Consider the following 26,760-nt stretch of genomic DNA (forward strand, 5'->3'; position numbering starts at 1 on the left):
AGGTGGAGGCAGGGAGGTTGTTTCCGCTAGCAGGTGAAACTAGGACTGGAGGGCATCGCCTCAAAATAAAGGGAAGCAGATGTAGGACTGAGGTCAGGAGGAACTTCTTCACCCAAAGGGTTATGAATCTGTGGAATTCCCTGCCCAGTGAAGCGGTTGAAGCTACTTCGCTGAATGTTTTTAAGGCAAGGCTAGATAAATTTTTGAACAGTAAAGGAATTACGGGTTATGGTGTGTGGGCGGGTAAGTGGAGCTGAGTCTCAAAAAGATCAGCCATGATCTTATTAAATGGCGGGGCAGGCTCGAGGGGCCAGATGGCCTACTCCTGCTCCTAGTTCTTATGTTCTAATGTATGTTCTCGTGTCCTCTAAACAGCTCCGTACAGTAAAGGGGGTTAAATTTATATGTGAGCAGGAAATTAAATATTCCTTTATGTCCGATGACATTGCTTTATGTGGTTAAAGCAGGTAAATTAATGCAACAAAGAGATAGCTGTGTGAAGAGTTTGTATGGGTGCAGGTAAACCTCAGGAACATTTTCACAATTTAGCTGGGTCACATTGCTTGAAAACTGATTGATGGATTTTTTCTGATTGACAGGTCACTCAGACTCTATCTCCTACACAATTTCCTCTGGAGATCCCAATGGTTACTTTGCAATTGGTGTTAGCTCGGGTTTGATCCGGACCAGCATTCCCTTGGACCATGAGTCTCATCCTGTTGTGATTTTGGATGTTCAGGCTAGCAGTGGTTCCCCTCCTGCCTATAGCAGTACGAAGGTCAAGATCACAATATCTGACATCAACGATAACACACCGACGTTCCCCACCTCTTCTGAGTCGATTCTGGTCCCAGAGAACACAGAGATTGGCTCTGTTATCTATACCGTACATGCAGACGATCAGGATAGCGGAGCCAATGGCCAGGTTCAGTTCGACATTGTTTCTAATGAAGACAGGACATTCAGCATTGACCGAACATCTGGGAAGCTACGCGTGATCGGATCTTTGAGCTATGAAACGCTTCCACGCTATGACCTGAAAATTGTGGCTAAAGACAGTGGGGCTCCACAGCTCAGCTCCACCTTCACGTTAATCATTCACATTCAGGACGAGAGTGATAATGCCCCAATCTTTGAGACGTTGACCTATAGGGTTGAAGTCAAAGAAGGGACGGCTGTTAACACTCGCTTTCTCCAGGTCCGGGCCCTGAGTCAGGACAGCAGAGACAGCCATATCACTTACCACCTGCGGACTGATGGTGACTCAGCCAATTTCGGAATCCTTTCTGAGAGTGGCTGGTTATATGTGAAAAGTGCCCTTGACCGTGAGAACAAAGACCTTTTCAGTCTGACTGTTGTGGCTTCGAGCAGTGAGGGTGACCAGAGGAAAACAGGAACTGCCATGGTGCGAGTCTGTATCACTGATGAGAATGACAATGCACCAAAGCTCAGTGAGGACCAATACTTTTTCACCATCCAGGAGAACATGCCACCTTCATCGCCCATTGGACGGATCCTAGCAACCGATCGTGACCATGGGATTAACAGCAAACTGACCTACAGACTGTTCCCAGCACATTCCAGCTTTCAGATCGACTCCCTCACCGGTAATTCTCTGGTCTCCCTTCTCTATGCTTCTCTGGTAATCCACGTAAACTCAAATTAACTTCTGAAACAAAAACAGAAGTTGCTGGAAAAGTTCAGCAGGTCTGGCAGCATCTGTGAAGAGAAATCAGAATTAACGTTTCAGATCAGCTGACCCTTCCTCAGAACTGACCCAAAATGTTAACTCTGACTTCTCGTCATAGATGCTGCCAGACCTGCTGAGCTTTTCCAGCAACTTCTGTTTTTGTTTCTGGTATAGAACCCCTGCAGTTCTTTCGGTTTTTATTCAAAGTAACATCTTCTTGGTTAATGTGTCATCAGCCCAGTACTGAACCCCAAGATACTGAGAGGTTTCTTTATTCATCCGTGGGATGTGGGCATTTATTACACAGCCCTCAATGCCCTCAAGCTGAGTGGATTCCTAGGCTATTTCAGAGGGCAGTTAAGAGTCAATCACGTTACTGTGGATCTGGAGTAGGACAGACCAGGTTATAGCAGCAGATTTCCTTCATTAAGGGACGTCAGTGAAGCAGACAGGAACTGAGAGGCAAACAGTCAGTTTAAATAACCCATACATTGGAGAGATAGAGAGAGATAGAGAGAGAGAGAGAGATCAGCTAGGGATCTTTCTCCCAATGACTATCCAGTTCTACTATCCCAGCTGATGTTATTTTTGGACAAGTCAGATCCCAAGCAGAAACCTGACTCAATAGATCATTGTTTGTTTTATGTGGTTTTAGCAAGGTGGTCTCCCACTCAAACATGAACATACAATGTTGCAGATTTGGCTTTAAGAATAAAACAGAGATTAATTACACAAAGAAACAAAGATAAAATAGAATAAACCAAATTATTTACATCTAACACATGTTTAAAGATTTCAAAACACACAATAAAAATACAATTCCACCAATCCAAACAGCATCGCATCCCAGTCCTCAGACACTATGGAAATTCCCATCTTTCTCTCAAATGGGGGTTGACGTAGCTGTGACTTCCTGATTGTGAGGTTCTGATAGCCTCTTCTCTGATTTGTGATTTTACTGAGCTTTAAATCTCTCCATTTTACATAAGCTCTTCAGGGCTTTAATCAAACACTTCTCATCCTAAACCCCTTACTCCAACAGGGCATACTTTTAACAATTTTTTTCCTATTTCTCAAGATATGGACTTCATTAACTAGGCTGGTATTTGTACACCATCCTTAATTCTAAACCATCTTCTCCCGTTCCAGGAGCAACTGATCAGTGATGGGGAATACAGGGTTTCAGAGATAGGCGGGGGGGGGATTGGGTCTGGGTGGGATGCTGTTTGGAAGTTCAATATAGATTCGATGGGCTGAATGGCCAGCTCCCACATTGGAGGGATTCTATGAATTGTCCATAAATGGCACTTAAAAAAAGCCTTTTTTTTCAAGACATGGGCATTTCTGTGAATCAAAAGAGACAAGTCAAAGGCTAGCCTTGTAAAGTGGAGCCTAATAAACAGCAGTTTAATTTGTTCACTGCGGAAACTCTCTGCAATGTGAAAAGACCTCAGTGCTTTCCACAAAGTCATTCTCTCACTATCCATTTTGAAAGGAATCATGATGGCTACAGAAATAATTACAAATTAATCATGAAACCCTTTTAGATACCATGAAAAGCCTACAGATCACATGATCAAAATCAAACAAGCAAACTCAAAAACAAACAATACAAAACAAAATCAAACTCCCCACATCACATGGTGATCTCTGGGTTACAGAGAGAGGAGCAATCAGCCAAGACTCCTGATCCCTGTCTAGTGATCCCTGGACTGAAGAGAAGGGGAAGTCAGGAAATAGTCTGGAAAGCACCGAACGTGGTTAAAATGGCATCTGTTCTACAGGTGCAAACGGACAGATATCAGTGCAATGTAGTATGTGACTCATTTCACTGCACTGGTGTATATTATTACAGAACCAATGAGATTAGAATAGTTAGCTGCTTGTTTTTGACCAGCACAGATTCAATGGGCTAAATGGCCTTTTTCTGTGATATAGACCTCCATGACTATGACTCTGGGTGCCAACATTGATACCAATTATTGCATCAGAATCTGTGCCCAGACTTATCCCAAATGCAGTCAGAGGCAGGTTATCAATGTCCAATGACTGTCCAAAGATTCTGGGTGAGAGAGAGATGGGAAATCAGTGAGGATTGGCTGGGTTACCATCAAAACTCTAACACCTGCAACCACCCACACCCCAAAGCCCCGCCATGAGCCGGCATGCCCCCCCCCCCACTCAATACCATCACAATGGATCAGACCGTGTCTCTGTTTCACTCTCCTGCTTCCACCACCCGCCTCACTATTGAATCCTGTACTTCCGTCAACCTGACATCCATCAAACTCAGATTTGAATGTATTCAAAGCTCCTGCCCACTGCTATCTCAGGAAAAGGATTCCAAAAACTCACAAAGCACTGAGTGAATGAATTCCTCAACAGCTTCAAACAGAGGCCCCTTTTTGTGGAAACTCATTAGCTCACACCCCGAGGGGAAACATGCGCTCACCAACTCCATTCGACTTGCTCAGATTGTGACATCTTCCAATAAGATGCAGAGAGTGGCGCAGTGACAATATCCCTGGGTTAGGCATCTAGAGGCTAATGTTCTGGGGACAGCGGTTCAAACATCACCAAGGCAGCTCAGGGAATTGCAATTCAACTAATGAGGAAGCAATGGCCTGCTGGTATTATCAATGCACTATTAATCCAAAAACTCAGCTACTGCTCTGGAGGCCTAGATTTGAGTACCATCAAGGCAGATGGTGGAATAATCTGGAATTAAGAATCTACTGCTGATCATGAAACCATTGTTGGGGAAAACCCATTTAGTTCATTCAGTTCTTCAGGGAAGGAAATCTGCCTGGTCTGGCCTACGTGTGACTCCAAACCCACAGCAATGTGGTTGACTCTCATCTGCCCTCAGAAATGGTTGAGCAAGCCACTCAGTTCAATGGCAACTAGGGATGGGCAATAAATGCTGTCCCAGCCAATGATGCCCACTTCCCACGAGTGAATAAGAAAAATTGGAGCATAGGAGGTTGAGGGGTGACCTTATAGAGGTTTCTCAAATCACGAGAGGCATAATTAAGGTAAATAGCAAAGGTCTTTTCCCTCATGTGGGGGAGTTCAAAACGAGGGGACATATTTTTAAGGTGAGTGGAGAAAGATTTAAAGTGGACCTGAGAAGCAACTTTTTCACAAAGGGTGGGGTTCATGTGGAATGAACTGCCAGAGGAAGTTTTTTTAATTCATTAACGGGATGAAGGCGTCGCTGACCACGCAGTATTTATTGCCCATCCCTAATTGCCCAGAGGGCAGTTCAGAGTCAACCACATTGCTGTGGGTCTGTGTAGGTCACATGTAGGCAAGACCAGGTAAGGATGGCAATTTCCTTCCCTAAAGGGCATTAGTGAATGTTGTTGAAGTTGCAGCCATCCAGGCAAGTGGATTCCATCACAGTCCTGCTCCTCCAGCTCCATACTGGGTTATCTCTGACTCCAGCATCTGCAGTGTTTACTATCTCTGACACTCCTGACCTGTGCCGTGTAGATGGTGGACAGGTTTTGGGGAGTCAGGAGGTGAGTTACTCGCTGCAGTATTCCTAGCCTCTGAGCTACTGCTGTAGCCACTGTGTTAATGTGGTGAGTCCAGTTGAGTTTTTGGTCAATGGTAACCCCCAGGATGTTGATTGAGGGAGATTCAGTGATGGTAACACCACTGAATGCCAAGTGGGATTGGGTAGATTGTCTCTTACTGGAGATGGTCATTGCCTGGCATTTGTGTGTACACAGGAGGTAGTAGGGATTGTAGGAAGTGAAAATGGTGTAGGATGATGCGTTGTATTCAGAAGTTGGTGGGATGGTATGTGAGGACAAGGGTGACTCTATCGTTATTGTTGTTGGGGTGAGAGGGTTTGAGGGCAGAGTGCAGGAACGTAGGAGATGCAATTGAGGGCATAAAGAATGACAGGAGAGGGGGAAATTAGTGTCCTTGAAATAGGAGGACATCTGGGATGTTCAGGAATGGAACGCTTCATCCCGGGAGCAGATGCAGCAGAGACGGGGGAACTGGGAGTATGGGATCGCATTTTTGTAAGAGGCTGAGTGAGAGGAGCTGTAGTCAACGTAACTGTGGGAATCAGTGGGTTTGAAATGGATGTCAGTGCTAAGTCAGATGCCAGAGATGGAGACAGAGAGGTCCAGGAAGGGAAGGGAGGCTTCAGAGATGGCCCAGGTGAATTTGAGGAACGGGTTAAAAGTATTAGTGAAGTGGATGAACTGTTTGAGGTCCTCTTGGAAGCATGAAGCGGCCACAATACCGCCATCAATGTAGCAGAGGAAGAGGTGGGGGGTGGTGCCACACTGAAAGTCGTCAGGATACAGTGCCACACACACTGACTCTCACTGGGGTACAGCCCCACACACACTTACACTCACTGGGGTACAGTCCCACACACACATTGACTCTCACTGGGGTACAGTCCCACACACTGACTCTCACTGGGGTACAGTCCCACACACACACTGACCCCCACTGGGGTACAGTCCCACATGCACTGACCCCCACTTGGGTACAGTCCCACATGCACTGAGTCTCACTGGGGTGCAGTCCCACACACACTGACTCTCACTGGGGTACTGTCCCACACACACTGACTCTCACTGGGGTACAGTCACACACACACTGACTCTCACTGGGGTATAGTCACACACACACTGACTCTGACTGGGGTACAGCCCCACACACACTGACTTTCACTGGGATACAGTCCCACACACACTGACTCTCACTGGGATACAGTCCCACACACACTGACTCTCACTGGTGTACAGTCCCACACACACATTGACTCTCACTGGGCACAGTCCCACAAAAAACTGACTCTCACCGAGGTACAGTCCTACACACACCGAATCTCACTGGAGTACAGTTCCACACACACTGACTCTCACTGGAGTACAGTCCCACACACACTGACTCTCACTGGGGTACCGTCCCACACACACTGACTCTTACTGGGGTACAGTCCCACACACACACTGAGTCTCACTGGGTTACAGTCCCACACACACTGACTCTCACTGGGGTACGAGCTCTCACACACACACTGAGTCTCACTGGGGTACAGTCCCACACACACTGACTCTCACTGGGGTACAGTGCCACACACACTGACTCTCATTGGGATAGAGTCCCACACACACAGACTCTCACAAAATGCACCAACCCATTCATTTCCTTTGACTGCTTTTGGTCCTTTTTATTGAGCTCCATTGCATCTTTGTGCTCAGCCTCACCAACTTATTTCAGAGAGAGTATTGAAGGCTGGTGCCAGTGGCATTCCTCTTCCCCTTCCCAGTCTGGGCACTGGATCTGGAACCTTGGAGTGTATGGATCAGTTGAGGATCACATTAATGGCAATCAGAGCACCATCTAACCATCACTGCTGATTGTGTGATTTCATTTGAATGCTTTCTCATTCTTTTTCCAGGTGAGATAAGCTCAAGGGTAACTTTTGATCGAGAGAGTCAGGCCAGTCACCAGGTAACTGTGCTGGTTCAAGATGGTGGGACCCCTCCTCGCAGCGTTACCGGTTCGGTCTACATCATGGTTTTAGACGAGAACGATAACTCACCCATCTTCACCAATGTGCCAATGGGAAAGGAGCTGGTTGTTCAGGTATGTACACAAGCCTCACTGAACATGGGTCACACATTGCTGAACCCCAGCTCACCCTCTTTAATTTTTGTAACACCTTCATATCACAGCACAGAGGCTGAGGAGCTCCGCAGTTTGGGGTTCAGGAGTGTGAAGATCCACAGTACCAGGGTTCAGGGGTATGGAATTTCCCAGTTTGGGAATGTAGGGGAGGAAGGAGTCCTCTTGGTCTGGGAGATGAGGGAGCTGATTATCAGATATGGTCAGTGCCCCGTTCACAGTGACACTGTCAGTACAGCCCGAATGCATAGAAAAGCAAACTTTGACTGTGAAAAGTTTGTGTCCACATTTTCTCATCTCCCTGATTCTTGGCAAAATTCAAGGAAAGTAAACAAACAGATTCTAACACACACAAGCTCACAATCCTATTTGTCCAGTGAGTTTGGACCAGCTGGGGCTCAGTAAACAACAGTCAGCCGCCAAGAATCCTTCTGTAGGTTTAAAATCTACAAACAGTGCACATAAACCAACCAATCTGGATGATCGATATTCACTCATGTGAGTTTTAAACAAAGGATATTGGAGATAAACAACATCCAATTGGTATTGTAGAATCTTATTTGCTTCCTTTTGTGAGCAATTATTTAAATCTCTCACTTCACCAGCTAATTATGTTAAATTAAATTTGATGTGGAGCCAGGGAGTCATATAGGTCAATGGCACAGAAAAAAATCTTTTGGCTCATCAAGGCTGGGCCAGTCAAAAACATGCACCTAACGATCCTGATCCCATTTCCCAACAGTTGGCCCGTAGCCCTGACTGCCTCGGCATCACAAATGTACAACTAAATACTTCTTCAATGTTCTGAGGGTTTCTGCCTCTCCCACCCTTACTGGCAGTGAGTTGCAGATTCCCACCACCCTCTGGGTGAAAAGATATTTCCTCCCACCTCTTGTAAACCTCCTGCCCCTTGACTTAGATCTATCCCCCTGGTCATCGATCCCTCCATCAAGGGGAAAAGATTCTTCCTGTTGTTATTTTAATCTCTTGTGGGATGTGGGTGTCATTGGTTAGGCCAGCATTTCTTGCCCATCCCTAGTTGCCCCCTTGAGAAGGTGGGGGTGAGCTGCCTTCTTGAACCGCTGCAGTCCATGTGCTGTGGGTTGACTCACAATGCCCTTAGGGAGGGAATTGCAGGATTTGGATGAGGTGACACTGAAGGAATGGTGATATATTTCCAAGTCAGAATAATGTTAGGCTCAAAGGGGAACTTGCAGGGGGTGGTGTTCCCATGTATCTGATGCCCTTGTCCTTCTAAATGGAAGTGGTCATGGGTTTGGAAGGTGCAGTCTGAGGATCTTTGGTGAATTTCTGCGTGCATCTTGTAGGTAGCACACACTGCTGCTACTGAGCATCAGTGGTGGAGGGAGTGGATGTTTGTGGATGTGGTGCCAATCAAGCGGGTGGCTTTATCCTGGATGGTGTCAAGTTTCTTGAGAGTTGTTTGGGGTTGGACCCATCCAGGCAAGTGGGGAGTATTCCATCACACTCCTGACTTGTGCCGTGTAGATGGTGGACAGGCTTTGAGGAGTCAGGAGGTGAGTTATTTGCTGTAGTATTCTTAGCTTCTGACCTTCTCTTGTAGCCACTGTATTTATGTGGTGAGTCCAGTTGAGTTTCTGGTCAATGGTAACGCCCAGGACATTGATAGTGGGGGATTCAGTGATGGTAACACTGTTGAATGTCAAGTGGCAGTGATGAGATTAACCTTAATCCCAACCCTAATCTACCCAGCCAGCCCATCCCTGGGCACTATGGGTAATTTAACATGGCCAATCCACCCTAACGTACACATCATTGGACTGTGGGAGGAAACTGGAGCACCCGGAGGAAACCCACGCAGACACGGGGAGAATGTGTAAACTCCACACAGACAGTCACCTGAGGGTAGGATCGAACCTGGGTCCCTGGCGCTGTGAGGCAGCAGTGCTAACCACTGAGCCACCGTGCTGCCGCTCCATGACTGACCTACAACAACCACAACCATCTTTCTATGTGTCAGATATGTGACCAACATTGCAGAGTTTACCCCAATGACTATTGATTCCAGTTTTGCTAGGGCTTTCTGATGTTACACCTTGACATCAAAGATCTGTCACTCTCACCTCACCTCTGGAATTCAGCTCTTTTGTCCATGTTTGAACCAAGGCTGTAATGAGGTCAGGAGCTGAGTGGCCCTGGTGGAACCCAAACTGGGCGTCACTGAGCAGGTTATTGCTGAGCAGGTGCTGCTTGATAGCGCTGTTACTGACACCTTCCATCAGTTTGCTAAATGTGTGTTGTGTGTTCCCCCACTCCAGGGTAATGCTGGGAAATCAAGTCCCACTATTCCTGGAGTTGTCACAAAAGTTATTAATTTTAAAAAATGCACAAGTATTTCCAAATTTACCACATTTTCAGACCAAGTGTGACAGACAGCATGGACCAGAATTACTATTTAATACTAATAAATAGACTTTACAGGGATATAATGAGCTGCCAGAGAAAGTGGTAGAGGCTGGTACAATTACAACATTTAAAAGGCATCTGGATGGGTAAATAAATAGGAAGGGTTTAGAGGGATATAGGCCAAATGCTGCAAATGGGACTAGATCAGTTTAAGATATCTGGTTAACATGGACATGTTGGGCAGAAGAGTCTGTTTCTGTGCTGTATGACTCTGTGACTCTATGAGGTAAACTGTTAGAACCATTGTCATATAACATCACTGGTTACAATTCTAATCACCCTATAAACACACTCTCTATGCTTACACATACTTGGAAAAACATACTACAATAAAATGAAAAACGGTTGCTGCTAAAGGTCTGAAACAAAACTAGAAATTGCTGGAGAAACTCAACAGGTCTGGCAGTATCTATGGAGAGAAAGCAGAGTTAATGTTACGAGTCTAGTGACTCTTCCTCAGAATGGTCAGTTAGTGTTAACTGTGCTTTGTCTCCACAGGTGCTGTCAGAATCTGCTGAGATTTTCCAGCAATTTGTGTTTTTATTTTAGAAAAACACCTGAGTATTCTAGATGGAGGGGATTAATTGGGAAAGCAGTTCATTGGTCTTCATACACAGGCTTTGCTGAGGTGATTCTTCTGCCAATCAGATACTGCAGGAGGCACAACATGACTGGTTCACACTTATATCAAAATGTCTCTGTTTTATCAAAGTTCCAGCAACTGCTCAAAACAAAATCACCAAGGCTCTGTCAGGCTTGTTGTGGCTTTTACTGCAGAGAACAGTGAGAGCTCCTGATGGTCTGAAGGTATCTCACTACCTGTTCCAATCGTCAAGCTGTTCAGCTAACTGGGAGCCAATCACATCAGTGTTGGCAGGCAGAAGGCCTTTGTTATCAATAACTGATCACTGGACCAGAGACCAATCAGCTATTTGTTTCTGGGTGTATTTCCATTTGTACAAACCTTTGGTTCCAGTTTATCTGCAGCTTCTCCTCCCACTGCTGGAACCAACAGCTGGCTAAGTAATGCTTACAATGAGTATTGGTAACTTATGTTCAAAAACTTGCAGGAATCCTTCAACAACACTTGGTTTTTAAAACAGTTCTTTTGCCATTTCAGTCTGTTATGAAGTTGGGTAGAGTATTCATGAATTGGAAGGCAGGAAGTTAGAATGGTTGGTAAAAAAAAAAAAAAATGATAGTTGGGAAAAAGGAGTACCTGGTCCCTTTAAGAGTTGTGCTTTGTCTGTGCTTGGAAGTTTACAAATACAGACAGTGGCTGAATTGAAACATTTTATATCGAACAGCCAAGCAGCATTTTTACCAAGACAACAAGTTTGATTTTGGCCAATAAATTTAAACCAAGCACTCAGCAATTCAAACCCAATTGAATTTGAAAATTAGGTGTTGACAACATTGCCCTGATCCTACATAAGAAATACAATTATGTCATTATGGGTATATAAGACGAGAGCATTTGGAAAATCAGGAAGAGCCAACTGTCATCTGAGGGGAGATCTGTGCAAACTTGGAGAGATTAAGTTTCAATTTATTGTTGTCTTATTAATTGGGTTTATATAAGTGGGACTTGTGATCATTTGAACAGTAGAATTTAGACCAGTTAGGGACTAGTAAGTAGTTTAGCGGGGAATTATTCAGTTTGTTAGTAATTCTGTTAATTTGTTCATTGTTAGGGGTAAATAAATAAATTGTTTCTTGTTATTTATGAAGTAGATCAGGGATTGTCTTTCTTTTAACCACTCTTTTAACAGATTATGAGGGGAAAGGTGAGCTTCTCTAGGTGGTTCAGTGGTAATTATTACAGGGGAATCTTTAATGCTGTCATTAACAGATTGGGGCTTGTGTTTTAGTTTAATTATCAGAGGGGTTCGGCTATTCCCCTCCATAACATTTCAACAATTAAAATACTGAAAAATAGAAAAAAAACATGTGACTATGACACTACACAAGTGACTGAGTGTAATACTGTTATGACTGACATTCCATGTGAGTGCGATATTCTTGTAACTTCATGTCCAGCAAGTTTGTTTTCTTGATAAAGCCTGAAGAATGCTCATCATCAACACAGTCTTTTCTCCCCTTCATGTCCAAACAGGTTATTGAAGGAAATCAATCAGGAAACCTGGTGACAACTTTACAGGCGAAGGATGCAGATGAGGGAGAGAATGGCACTGTGGTTTATTCTTTGGCAGGTAAGATTGGCTGAATGAAAACTGAGCAATGCAGAAGTCGGCAGGTCAGTGGTAGATGCAGTTTAACAGAAGAATGGATGAGGTTTGACTGTGAACCTAATGAAGAAGCTGAGGGAAGCTCAAGATGCAGATGGAGCAGTAGGTTTGAGAGGTGCGAGGTCAGAATCATTAAAATGTGGTGGACAGGTAGAAAAAGCGAATGAAAGGATGATGTAACATACGACTTTCAGGGCTGAATGAAAGTGAGATTGGTTGCATGGTCATTGCTTCAATGTGTAGACAAGTTCCCACACAGTGAGAGGGTTTCGCTGCTCCCCCTTTAGGATTGTACTCCCTATTTTATATTGCCTTTCAATGTTGTTCCAAACTTCTCTGCATCGAACTTCATCTGCCACCTACCCACCCACTCCACTGTTACGAAGTTGGGTAGAGTAATTGTGACGTGGAAGGCAGGAAGCTAAAATGTGAGGTTCCTTCAAGAGATTTGTCCTTTGTCTGCACTTAGAAATTTGAAAATAAAAATATCTGTCTGTGAGCAGCATCTAAAGTTGCCAGTACAGAGAGCCCCACAAAGTGAAATAAGTGTATCAAAAAAGCACCTTACGGGTGGCAGGTAAAACAGCTGTCTTGTTTAGATGTTGTGATGACAAGTTTGAATTCAGCCATTTCCCCATCGTAACACCATCCACTCCACCATCTTGTCAATATCACTTTGGAGTTTCATTCTGTCCTCCTCAAGTTTACAATTCTTCCAAGCTTAGTGTCATCTGAAAACATGGAAATTGTCCCCTGCACAGCAAGATCCTGATCATTAATAAATATCAGGTATTTCTCCTGTTAGTTGCGTTCTTGTGTGCCCTCACGCTATAGAAAATTGCCACAGAAAAATGCTTTATAGAGAAATCGCTATAGAAAGTCACTATACCTGTACAGCAGAAAGTTTGCGTTATCCAGACAGCATCCACTCTTCATCAATCATGTTACAGCCAATTCACGTGAACAAAACACGTGTTATAGCAGAACTACCTGTATCAGAAAAAAACAAAGATCCCAATATTGACCCATTGGGAACTCCATTACAAACCCTCCTCCATTGACCATTACACTCTGCTTCCTATCACTCCGCCAATTTTTTTAACCTATCTGTTACTGCCCAGATTGGTCCTGCATTGATGACAGTAATGCAGTGGATGTTGTCTAAATGGACGTTAGTCAGGCATTTGACAAGGTCCCGCACGATAGGCTGGTCAGGAAGATTAAAGCCTGCAGGATTCAGGGGAATGTGCGTGGGATTAAAAACTGGCTCAATGAAAGGGAACAGAAGCTCATGGTGGATGATGTGTTTGTAATGGAAAGCTGATTCTACTAATATTCCACAGGGCTCAGTGCTGGGTCCCTTGCTAGACTTCAGTGTGAGAGGGATTTGTTTGAAATTTGCAGACAAAACAAAAACTGACTGGATCATTAGTAATGAAGAGAATGATGATGTCAATGGTTTGATTGAAGGGTGGAAAAATGGCAAATGGAATTCAGTTCAGAGAATTGTGAGGTTATGCATTTGGGAAGGACAGACATGGCAAGGGAATACATGATAAACAGGAGTGTGCTGAGATGAGCAGAGGAAGTGAGAGACTTCTGAATCCATATCCCCAGTGCCCTGATGACGATAAGGATAAGTTCATAATGTGGTAAAGAAGGCACATGAGATGTTTGAATACAAGAGCAGGAGTGTAATGTTGGAACTAAATAAGACACTGGTTAGGCCACAGTTGGAGTTCTGTGTACAGTTCTGGTCACCACATTACAGGAAAAACTGAATTGGTCTGGACAGAGTCCAGAGGAGATTTACAAGAATGATGTCAGGGCTTCGACACTGTCGCTATGAGGAAAGGTTGGAGAGGCTCGGATTTTTTTCCTTAGAACAGAGAGGAATCTCAGGGTTGGCCTAATTGAGGTGTACAGTATAATGACCGGCTTGGAAAGAGTTAACAGAGAGGAAAACTATCAGTGGACACCAGTGATTGGTGGAAGAATTAGAGGGGACAAGAGGAAAGTCTTCTTTTCCCCAAGAGAATGGTGGGGGGGTGTCTGGAATTCGCTGCCTAATTTGGTGGTTGAGGAGAAACCTTCAACTCATTTAAAAGGAGCTTGGATCTGTCCCTGAGGAGCTGGAGCCTGTGATGGAGCTGGGCTGGAAAGTGAGAATGGGCAACTAATTTATTTAGCCAGCACAGACACAATGGGCTGAATATGCTCTGACTCACTTCTCTGGTTTCTATGGTTTTTTAATGTGAGGGTAAAACATGCCGAGATACAGAGAAACCATGATCCAATCAAATGGCATAACATCCTACAAGGTCTGAGTGACCTTTTCTGTTTCTTTGTTACCTGAAGGGGAATGGGATCTTCTTTCTGTCTGTTATGGAAAGCAAGCTTCTGATTCAATGTCATCAATCTCACTCCTATGTCATGTTCTCATGTCTCCCTCTCTGTCCCTTTCTAGGACCCTGGGCCCAGCTTTTCTCTCTTCACCCAACCTCTGGTGAACTGCGGACAAGCACAGCGCTGTACAGGCTCGAGAGACCTGAGTATGAGTTGACAGCCCTGGCCACTGACCGTGGACAACTGTCCCAGACCACATCCCTCGCAGTCCGTGTCCAGGTGAATACACTTTCCTCAGGTGGAGGGAAATTGAATTGTGAGGTGTTTCAGCATCTCAAATGTTCACTGTTGATGCATGAACTAGATGTTAGGTAGGAACTCACAGGTCATTCCACAAACAAGGCAAGCTTTTTTTTGTTCATTCACAGGATGTGGGCATTGCTGGCAAGACCAGCATTTGTTACCCATCTCTAATTGCCCAGAGGACAGTTATGATTCAGCCACATTGCTGTGCACATGCTTGACAATCGGCAATGAATTAATGGTCATCGTGAGACTTTTAATTCCAGATTTTTATTGAATTCAAATTCCACCATCTGCTGTGGCAGGATTCAACCCAGCTCCCCAGGACATCATCTGGATCTCTGGATTAACAGTCCAGATTCCAGCGATAATACAATTGCAATAAGACACCCCAGCTCCTGTACTCGAAACCTCTCGCAATGAAGTCCAACATACCATTTACTTTCTTTACCACCTGCTGCACGTGCATGCTTACCTTCAGCAACTGGTGCACAAGGACACCCAGGTCCCGCTGCACACTCCCCCTCTCCCAGTTTACAGCCATTCAGGTACTAATCTGTCTTCCTGCTTTTGTTCCCAATGTGAATAACCTCACATTTACCTCAGGAGTCAGGGGAAGAGTGTGGGGCACTGAGCTCAGGTCTAGAGGCAGAGTTAGGGAAGGGTCCTGTTTCTGTGATTTAGGTTCCTGCAGAAGAGGAACAGGCTCCTTTCCCAGGATCTCACTTCATTCCATGAGCACTTTGTCCTGTCAGATATTTATCCAGTTCCCCTGCATTGGTTGTCTCCTAACCCTGATGTGTTTCACCCTTTAGGTACTGAGCTCTGCCAACAGCCTACCTCAGTCTGGTAGCAACTCACTCACCTTCAGTTCCATCGAAGGGATGGCCCCAGGCTCTGTCATTGGTTCAGTGGCCTCCCAGGATGCATCGAGACGTGCCAATGGGCAGGTGACATACACCCTAGTGGGTGGAACAGATGTGGATGGGAGATTTGTTGTGGACAGATTCACAGGTGACATTTACTTGGCGCAGGAGCTGGATTATGAATTGGGCTCACATTACCAACTGGAGATTGCAATTGATGACCTGAGTACAGCTCTCCCCCATAGCACTCTCACTATCGTCGACATTAATATTGAGGATCGTAATGAGTACGCGCCACAGTTTGCTGAGGACCCCATCACTCTGGTCGTCAATGAGAATGCAGTAGTCGGTACCTCCATCTACACTTTCCAGGCAGTCGATAAAGATGGAAGTGGTCCCAACAGCCAGATCCTGTACACTCTCCTCCAACAAACTCCCCCTGGGAACGTGCTTCAAATTGATCCCATGACTGGAATACTATCAGCAGCAGCAATTGACCGGGAGACCACTCCATTCTTCCTGCTGGTGGTACAAGCCATGGACCAAACAGTGGAGAGCACCCAACGGAAATCCTCAGCTGTAACAGTTCGTGTCTTTGTAACCGATGAGAATGACAACGAGCCCCAGTTCCTGTCTCCATCAGTGCTCCAGGTCATGGAGGATCAGCCCATTGGCAATATCATCTCTTACATCGTCGCCCAGGATGCTGACCTGGGAGAGAACAGCCGACTCAGTTACCGGATCAAATCTGGATTGGGAGCTAACAAGTTACGACTCAATCCGACAACAGGTAAGCAGTTGGGGACCACCTTTTGGAGAGATCAACAATGATGCCTGATGCCCCTCCATTAATCCCTCAGAGACCTCCACCTTACCTCCAATTACACTATCATTTGCAGAATTGTCACGGGAAAATGCAATTCATCCATCATGTCCAACTGCCTGGCTGAGCATTTCATCTTATACCATTCCCCTGCCTTCTCCCCGTGACCTTCCACATTCCTTCTTAAAATAACTACCTCATTTAATTCGAAAGTCTGGAGTGAACCTGCCCTCCCCCACACTCTCAGACAGTAACATAGAAACATAGAAGATAGGAGCAGGTGGAGGCCATTCGGCCCTTCGAGCCTGCTCCGTCATTCATCACGATCATGGCTGATCATCCAACACAATAGCCTAATCCTGTTTTCTTCCCGTAACCTTTGATCCCATTCACTCCAAGTGCGATATCTAGTCACCTCTTGAATGCATTCAATATTTTGGCATCAACTACTTCCTGTGGTAATGAATTCCACAGGCTCACCACTCTTTAGGTGAAGAAATGTCTCCTCATCTCCATCCTAAATTGTCTACTCCAAATCCTCAGACTGTGACCCCTGGTTCTGGACACACCCACCATCGGGAACATCCCCCCTGCATCGATCTTGTCCAGTCCTGTTAGAATTTTATAAGTCTTAATGAGATACCCCCTCATTCGTCTGAATCCTAGTGAAGTCAACCTAATCTAGTCAATCTCTCCTCATATGTCAGTCTCACCATCCCTGGAATCAGCCTGATAAACCTTTGTTGCACTCCCTCGAGAGCAAGAGCATCCATCCTCGGAAAAGGAGGCCAAAACTGCACACAATATTCCAGGTGTGGCCTCACCAAGGCCCTGTATAACTGCAACAACACATCCCTGCTCCTCTTCTCAAAATCTCTCACAATGAAGGCCAACATACCACTTACCTTCTTTACCAATTACTGCACCTGCATGCTTACCTTCAGCAACTGGTGCACAAGGACACCCAGGTCCCACTGCACATGCCCCCTCTCCCAATTTACAGCCATTCAGGTACTAATCTGCCTCCTTGTTTTTGCTTCCAAAGTGAATAACCTCACATTTATCCAAATTATACTGCATCTGCCATTGATTTACCCAGTCACCCAACCTGTCCAGATCATGCTGAAGGATCTCTGCATTCTTATTACAGTTCACCCTCCCACCCGATCTGGTATCATCTGCAAACTTGGAAATGTTACATTTTGTTCCCCCATCCAAATCATTAATATATATTGTGAACAGCTCAAGTCTGTAACCAGTGGTGTTCCACAAGGATCAGTGGTGGGACCTCTGTTATTTGTAATAGATATAAATTATTTTGATGAAAATGTAGGTGGTCTGATTAGTAAGTTTGGAGATGATACGAAAATTGGTGGAGTTGTGGATAGTGAGGAAGGATATCAAAGGATGTAGCAGGATATAGATCAGCTGGAAAGATGGGAGGAGAAATAGCAGATGGAGCTTAATCCAGACAAATATGAAGGGATGCATTTCAGAAAGTCAAATGCAAAAGGAAGATATACAGTAAATGGCAGACCCCTTAGGAGCATTGACAGACATAGAAGCCCTGGGTGCAAGTCCATAGCTCCCTGAAACTGGCAACACAAGTGGATAAGGTGGGAAAGCTTTGATTCAATTGGACAAAAACCGAAGTTGCTGGAAAAGCTCAGCAGGTCTGGCAGTATCTGTGAAGAAAAAATCAGAGTTAACGTTTCTGTTCCAGTGATCCTTCCTCGGAACTTGATTTGGTTGGATTGGATTTGATTTATTTGGTTTATTTTTATTACAAAATACAGTCACAAGTGCTGTAGAGTGTCACCATTCTCCTGTGCTATCTTAAAACACAGAAAAATAAACCACAACAAAGAATATAAAGGCAGAAAAATGAAGAAGTAGAGAAAAAGTATTCAACTTTACGGTCTTTCTTGTTCAGAGCTCCACCATGGGCCATGGGCCTGGTGGCCAGGCACGCGTCTCTCAATTATGTCCTGATGTTGTTCACATGAGAAGCATTGCCTCACTTCCTTTTCCTGTTTGTTTCTCTTTCCTAAATGTAGAAAGTTTCGGATATACAGTTGCCAATCTCAGACACGTCTCTGACAATTTGCTCATACCCATTGACCTTAGTTCGTGCATTCCAGCCATCAGATTGGATATCAATGTGACGTGCATTCTGAGAGTCCCTTTAATTCAGCCTCTTGAACATTACTGCTTATTCTTCATTTTGATCCTGTTTGATCCTTGCTGATGCTTTGTCTGTCTTATATTTTTGTGTTCTACTTTTCTACTTTTTCTGCTTTTCTCGAATCTGATTTCCTTCTCTGCTCCTGATCCACTCGATCCACCTCATTCACAACAGCAAGGTCAGGTGGTGCCTCCTCTCTCACTCACCAGTGTCATCCTGCTGCAGAGGGCTAACTCACTGCTCTGCAGTCTAGTGCTATCTGCCCCCTATTTTGAGCACCTGATATTACTCCCTTCCTCTCTCTCTCCTTACTCCAGCACTTTCACTGAGTTAAGTTTCAACCCTCTCCAGCAGCACAAGCTGTTCTGAAAGGACCTCAGTCCCAGCTCTGTTCGGGTGTAACCCATCTGGCTTGTACAGGTGCCATCTTCCCTTCAGTTAGTCCCAGTCCCACAGGAACTGAAAGCCCTTGTTTCTGCACCTTCTTTCCAGCCACACATTCATCTGCCTTACCCTATTATTCCTGCACTTCCTGTACAGGGCACTGGGAGTGATCTAGAGATTACTGCATTTGAGGTCCTACTTGCTAACTTTCAACCTAGCTCCCCAAATTCTGACTGCAGGACCATATCCATCTTTCTGCCTTTATCATTGATACCCATGTGTACCACAACTTCCGCCTTGTTACCCTTTCCCTTCAGGATGCCCTGCTGCTGCTCAGTGACTTCCTGGACCCTTGCACCAGGAGGCAACACACCATCCTTGATTCTGTGGCTGCACAAACAGCTGTTTGTTCTCTTACTGTCAAATTGGTTGCCACTATGGCTCTTGCCATCTTCCTTGTGCACCCACCCCCATACAGCAAAGACCCCCTCCCCCCCCCCCATCGCTGGCTGGGCCAGCGGTTATCACCCATCCCTAGTTACCTCGAAAAGGTGGTAGTGAGCCTGTCTTCCTGAACTGCTGTAGTCCATGTGCTGTGGGTAGATTCCGAAACTGGGGCTCAAAGTGCAGTAAATGTTGCAGGTTCTGAATAAGTAGTTACCCTGGACATGGAAAATATTCACACATTTCACAGAATGGGAAGATTCACCCACAATTACTCCCATTAACTCACAGTCACACTGACATTCCCCCATTTGTCCCCATTCAACAATATCCCAGACATCAAATCGAAAGTTCCACTGACCCCTGACCCCTGACCTGCAGTGTCCCTGGGAGCAATGGGACTGGTCACTAACACTGTCCCCATCTGTCTAATTTCAGGGGCCTTGTCCATTGTGAAAGAGCTGGATTGTGAAGAGCAGAGTTGGATTAACCTGACGATTGAGGCCTCAGACCACGGAACATTCCGGCGCTCAGCCACCCAGCTGCTGCACATTCAGCTGATTGATGTCAACGATGAGGTGCCAACATTTGATAAGAAACTTTATGAAGCCAGTGTCCTGGAGAATCGAGTGGCTGGCACTCAGGTCATTCAGATACATGCCACTGACAGGGACCAAGGTAACCAACCAGTCATTGGACAGGTCAACAGTCAGGCTGGGCATGAGCGAGGGTCAGAGGGTCGAAGGTGACAGAGAGGGTGACGGAGAGGGTGACAGAGTAGGTGATGGAATGGGTGACGGAGAGTATGATGTAGAGACTGTACCAAGGCACAGTGAAAAGTATTGTTTTCTGTGCTAACCAGTCAAATTGTCCTTACATAAGGACATCAGGGGAATAGGACAGAATGCAGAATATAGTGTTCCAGCTGCAGAGAAGATGCAGAGAAAGATCAACTCTAATATAAGAGGTCTATTCAACAGTCTGATAACAGTGGGGAAGAAGGTGCTCTTGAATCTGTTGGCACGTGTTTTCAAATCTTTGTATCCTCTGCCTAGTGGAAGAGAGTATATAACTGGGGTGGGAGGGGTCTTTGATTATGTTGTTTGCTTTCTTGAGGGAGTGGGAAGTGTAGACTGAGTTGATGGAAGGAATGCTGGTTTGTCTGATGGACTGGGCTGTGTTCACAACTCTGTAATTTCTTGTGGTCTTGGGCAGAGCAGTTGCCATACCAAGCCGTGATGCATTCAGATAGGATGCTTTCTATGGTGCTTCTATAAAACTCGGTAAGAGTCTTCGCAGACATACTGAATTTCCTTAGCCTTCTGAGGAAGCAGAGGTGTTGGTGAGCTCTCTTGACCATAGTGTTGATGTGGTTGGAGCAGGACAGATTGTTGGTATATTTAGTCCTAGGAACTTGAGCTCTCTATCACCTCCAGCTCAGCACCACTGATACAGACAGGGGTGTATACTCCACTCTGCTTCCTGAATTCGATGGCCAGCTCCTTCATTTTACTGACATTGAGGGAGAGATTGTTGTCTTTACACCAGGCCACTAATCTGTCGATCTCTTTCCTGTACACTGTGTTGTCGTTGTTTGAGATTCAAACCACTACAGCGGTGTCACCAGCAAATTTATAAATGGAGTTAAAGCTGAATTTGGCTACACAGTTGTGAGTGTATAAGGAGTATAGTAAGGATTTGCATCCTTGTGGGGCACCAATGTTGAGGATTATCATGGAGGAGGTGTTGTGGCCTATCCTTAGTGATTGTGGTTCGCGAGTCAGGAAGTTGAGGATCCAGTTGCAGAGAGGGGAGCAGAATCCTAGGTGTCAAAGTTTGGAAAGTTTATTTGGAATTATGGTGTTGACACTGGAACTAAAATCAACAAATAGGAGTCTAACATAGGTGTCCTTGTTATCCAGATGTTCTAGGGATGAGTGTAGGACCTGGGAGATGGCATCTGCCATGAACCTATTACAGGGTAGGCGAATTGTGGTGGATCAAGGCCATCTGGGAGGAGGGAGTTGATGTGTGCAATTACTAATCCCGCAAAGCACTTCATTATGATGGATGTCAGAGCAATCAAAGAGTACTCATTGAGGACAGAGAGGGTGACAGGGAGGGTGACAGGGAGGGTGACAGGGTGGGTGACAGGGAGGGTGACAGGGAGGATGACAGAGTGGATGACAGAGTGGATGACAGGGTGGGTGGCAGGGAGTGTGACAGGGAGGGTGACAGAGTGGGTGACAGACAGGGTGACAGGGTGGGTGACAGAGTGGGTGACAGGGAGGGTGACAGGGAGGGTGACAGAGGGGGTGACAGGGTGGGTGACAGAGTGGGTGACAGGGAGGGTGACAGAATGGGTGACAGAGTGGGTGACAGAGTGGGTGGCAGGGAGAATGACAGGAGGGGACAGATTGAAGGTTTGGTGATGGGGACTCAGATCCGTGTTTATCTGTGTAAATCTTGTCCGTTGTTTCTGTTGTAATGTTGTCTGTTGTCAGTATGAGTTGTGTGTGTGTGTTTTTTTTGCTGTAGGTTTGAATGGTGTTCTGAGATATGGAGGGCTGGTGGATGACAGCTTCTCTATTGACCCAGTGACTGGTATCATAACAACCAGTCGAGCCTTAGACAGAGAGCAACAGGATCACTACCAACTCACAGGTAAGTGACCAATAACTCAACAAGAGAGCTCCAAAGCACTTCCTCTCTCCTCTCCCCTCCCTATCTGACTCTGTCTCTCTCCTCCCTTCCTCTCTGTCTCTCTCCTTCCTCTCTTTCTTCTCTTTCTTGAATTTTTCTCTTTCCTTTCATTCTCTCTCTCTTCTTTTCTCTCTTCTCATTCTCTGTCTCCTGTTTTCGCTCTCTCTTCTCTCTCACTGTCTCCCTCTCTCTCCCCTTCTCTCTGTCTCTATCTTCTCTGGCTCCTCTCACACTCTGTCCTGTTCTCTCTCTCCTCTCACACTCTCTCTCATTCTCTCCCTATCTCATGCTTGATCTTGGGCTCCAGCTTGCTTTTCCTGCCTGTTCCTTGTATCCCTTCCTCGTTCCCTGAGGCCAAACCTCTGTCGATCCCAGCCTTAATGATGGAGACTGCCCAGATTTCTAGGGTGAAGAATTCCAGAGATTCACATTTCTCCATATCTCAGTCTCTTATATTGAGACTGTGCCCTGTGTTTTAGACTCCCAAGTCTGGGGAACAATCTCCTTGCAAATCCTTTTGGAATTTTCAATGTTTCACTGAAATTGCCTGTTATTTATCTAAACTCACAACTGCCTCCATCTCCCTTCATAAAACAAGCCTCTCATCTCAGGGAACAATCTTGTGAGCATTTGCTGCCTTTGTCTCGTTGTCTCACACTGTCCCCTTTCTTGTTCTCCCCTTTTCAACACTGTGCCTATCGTTGTCCCACGCAACTTCACACTCTCTCTCTCTCTCTATTTCTCTCTTACAGTCTCTCTCACCTCCTTTATCTCTCATTCTCTACCTAGTTGCTTCTGTGCACTAATAGACTGTTTCTTGTAGTTTATGCTAAAGATAGTGGGAGCCCTCCCAATGTTGCTACAGTGACAGTGTCCATCGAGATCAAAGACGAGAATGACAACAGGCCCAGGTTTGAGAAGGATGTGTACGAGCTGCAAGTTCCAGAAAACCAGGAGCCAGTCCCCCTCTTCACAGTGAAGGCAACAGATGAGGATTTGGGTGAAAATGGACGTGTGCGATATGAGATCATTGGTAAGATAGAAAGAGTGTTTGAGGTGGGAACAGTATGAAGGCTGGGTGTGCTTACAGTGTGTGTCATAACATCAGAAGCCAAAAAGACACAGAAGCAGGAATAGGCCATTCAAGCCCATCAGCTCTGAATTGAATTGAATCATTTATTGTCACGTGTATTCAATGTAAAAATACAGTGAAAAGTGTGTAACATCACTGTACATACATGGCACCATTCATATTAACTTAGACTAAGATAAGAAAACAAAAGATAATTTAAGAGCTTCCAACTTTCCACGGCCACAGTCCCACTCTGGGCTTTCCAACTCTCACCATTCCCAGACAGAATTCCGCTCTGGGTTGCCTCACCGTCCCCGATCTCACCGCCATTGCCTCACCGTCCCCGATCTCACTGCCACTGCCTCACCGGCCCCGATCTCACCGTCCCCGCCTCACCGTCCCCGATCTCACTGCCACTGCCTCACCGTCCCCGATCTCACCGGCCCACACTCAAACCACCACCATTCCTCCAGCCCACGCTCGATCCACCGTCACTACAGAACACAACCCATTCAGCTCCCACCATGTGGGACCCGGTTGTGAGCCAGCTCCTACCCAACTCCTTAGGTAGGCAGTTAAAGAGATGGGGGTGGGGAGTGAATTACTACAGGGAGAGAGAGAAGAAGGGAGAAAAATATGGAAGGACAAAGAAAGAGGAAAAGAACTCCACCATTCAATGGCTTATGTGATAATCCTCAACTCCTCTTTCTTGCCCTTTCCCCATAACCCCTGATTCCCTTACTGATTAAAAATCTCTCTATCTCAGCCTCAGGTATACTTAATGATCCAGCCTCAACAGCCTTGTGCAGTAAAGAATTCAACAGATTCACTACTCTCTGAGTGAAGAAATTCCTCCTTATCTTGGTCTTAAATGTGCAGCCCCTTACTCTGAGACAATGCCCTCTGATGCTAGACACTCCCACAAGGAGAAACAACTTCTCTGCATCTCCCATGGCAAGCCCCTGAAGAATCTTGTATGTTTCAATAAGGTCACCTCTTGTTCTTCGACATTCTGATCAGTACAGGCCTAATCTACTCAACCTCTTTCCATGGACAGTGTCTCCATACCTGGATCATCTGAGCCACCCTCCTCTGGCCTCTCTCCAATGCCATCTTATCTTTCCTTAGATAAGGAGCCCAAAACTAGGCTGTGGCCCTACTAGTGCCTTGTTTAGCTTAAACAAAACCTCCCTACTTTTATACACCATTCCCTTTGAAATAAAGCCCAACATTCCATTTGCTTTCCCTATTACCCAGTGAACTTTTTGTGATTCGTGCACAAGACTCCAAAGCCCTCTGTTCTGTAGCTTTCAGAAATCTTCCACAATTGAAATAATATTCAACTCCTCTATTGTTCCTGCCAAAATGCATAACATCACATTTCCTCATGTTACATTTCATATTGCCAAATTTTTACCCACCCATTTAATGTGCCTACATCCCTCTGCAGTTACCCTCACCACTGGCTTTCCCCCATTTTTGTGTCATCTGTAAACATGGCTGAAGTACAGTCACTTTCCCCATCCAAGTCGTTAATATATATTGTAAATAATGGTGGCCCCAGCACTGAGCCCTATGGTACTCCATAATGAAAATGATCCCCTTATTCCAACTCTCTGCTTTCTGTTAGCCAGGCAGTCCTCTATCCATGCTGATATACTACCCCCAACACCAGGGAAGCATATCTTATTACATAGCCTAATATATGGTACCTTATCAAACACCTGAAAATCCAAATATATGACACCCACTGCAACCCTGTTATCTTGTCATCTCCTCAAAGAATTCTAATAACTTTGTCAGGTATGATTTCCCCTTCATGAAACCATGACTCTGCATGATTATATAAGGCATTCTAAATGTTCTGCTATCACAGAGTTTAAAACAGACTCTAACATTTTCCCAATTGCACATGTTAAGCTAACCTGCCTACAGTTACCTGTTTATGCCCCTTTCCATTTTTAAACAAAGGTGTAACACAGTTCTGAGGAAGGGTCACTGGACCCGAATCATTAACTCTGATTTTTTCTCCACAGATGCTGCCAGACCTGCTGAGCTTTTCCAGCAACTTCTGTTTTTGTTCTTGTGTAACATTGGCAGTTTTCCAATCCCCTTGAACTTTTCCAGAATCTAAGGATTCCTAGGGAATTAGAACAAAGAATAAAGAAGAAAGAAAATTACAGCACAGGAACAGGCCCTTCGGCCCTCCAAGCCTGCACCGATCCAGATCCTCTATCTAAACTTGTCTCCTATTTTCCAAGGATCTGTATCCCTCTGCTCCCTGCCCATTCACGTACCTGTCTAGATATATCTTAAATTGACGCTATCGTGCCCGCATCTACCACCTCCGCTGGCAGCGCTTTCCAGGCACCCACCACCCTCTGCGTAAAGAACTTTCCACACATATCTCCCTTAAACTTTTCCCCTCTCACCTTGAAATTGTGACCCCTAGTAATTGAGACCCCCACTCTGGGAAAAAGCTTCATGCGATCCACCCTGTCTATACCCCTCATGATTTTGTAGACCTCAATCAGGTCCCCCCTCAACCTCCATCTTTCTGATGTAAATAATCCTAATCTACCCAACCTCTCTTCATAGCTAGCGCCCTCCATACCAGGCAACATCCTGGTGAACCTCCTCTTCACCCTCTCCAACGCATCCACATCCTTTTGGTAATGTGGCAACCAGAGCTGTACACAGTATTCCAAATGTGGTCGAACCAAAGTCGGATACAACTGTAACATGACCTGCTAACTCTTGTACTCAATACCCCGTCCGATGAATGAAAGCATGCTGTATGCCTTCTTGACCACTCTATCGACCTGCGTTACCACCTTCAGGGTACAATGGACCTGAACACCCAGATGTCTCTGTGCATCAATTTTCCCCAGGGCTTTTCCATTTACAGTATTAGTCCCAGTGCACTCACTATCTCTGTAACTACTGCCTTTAAAATCTGAGGATGCATCCCATCAAGTCCAGGCAGCTAAGCAGTCTTTCGTTCTATCGTTTCCTGAGCACTTTTTCTCCAATGATCGTTATTATACTTATTTCTTCTCTTCCTTTTGCCCCTGGATTATTTAGTAATTTTGTGTCTGTGAACATTGATGCAAAATGTTTGTTGAACTTCTCTGCCATTTCCTGCTTCTCCATTATTATTTCCGTAACTTATTTCTCTCAGGAGCCTATTTCACTTTGATCTCTGTCTTTGCTTTTTTACATATTTAAAGAAGCTTTTGCTGTCCTGCTTGATGTTACTTACAAGTTTACCCTCAAAGTTTATTTTTTCCCTCTTTATTATTTTTTGGTTGTCTTTTGTTGGTTTTTAAAATTTTTCCAATCATTTGGCTTACCATTAGTCACTGCCACATTCTATCTTTTTTCTTTGAATGTCTGCAGCAGGTGGTGGGGGAACCAACAAGAGGGACAAACATACTTCACCTCATCACCATTGTATGTAGGAGCATATGAACAGGAGTAGGCCATTCAGTCCATCAAGTTGTTCTATCATTCAATAGATCATGGCTGATTTGTGACCTAAATCCATTTCCCTGCCTTTGGCCCTCATCTCCCCACAGTTCTG

General features: G+C 45.2%; 1 protein-coding gene across 1 annotated transcript; it reads left to right on the forward strand.

Annotated features, from left to right (window-relative positions):
- Window positions 1-439: 439 nt before the first annotated feature.
- Window positions 440-23,138, forward strand: LOC109937848 (protocadherin-16-like; the record flags this gene model as incomplete). Its single annotated transcript, XM_048621371.1, has 9 exons — window positions 440-467; window positions 600-1,607; window positions 7,128-7,315; window positions 11,919-12,015; window positions 14,519-14,676; window positions 15,516-16,356; window positions 19,841-20,080; window positions 21,941-22,066; window positions 22,929-23,138. Coding segments are annotated over exons 1-9 (2,896 nt in total), but the record flags the coding sequence as incomplete, so codon positions are not given.
- Window positions 23,139-26,760: the final 3,622 nt, after the last annotated feature.

This window comes from Rhincodon typus, unplaced genomic scaffold, assembly GCF_021869965.1.
Source record: "Rhincodon typus isolate 14 unplaced genomic scaffold, sRhiTyp1.1 hic_rhity00000587, whole genome shotgun sequence".
NCBI lineage: Eukaryota > Metazoa > Chordata > Chondrichthyes > Orectolobiformes > Rhincodontidae > Rhincodon > Rhincodon typus.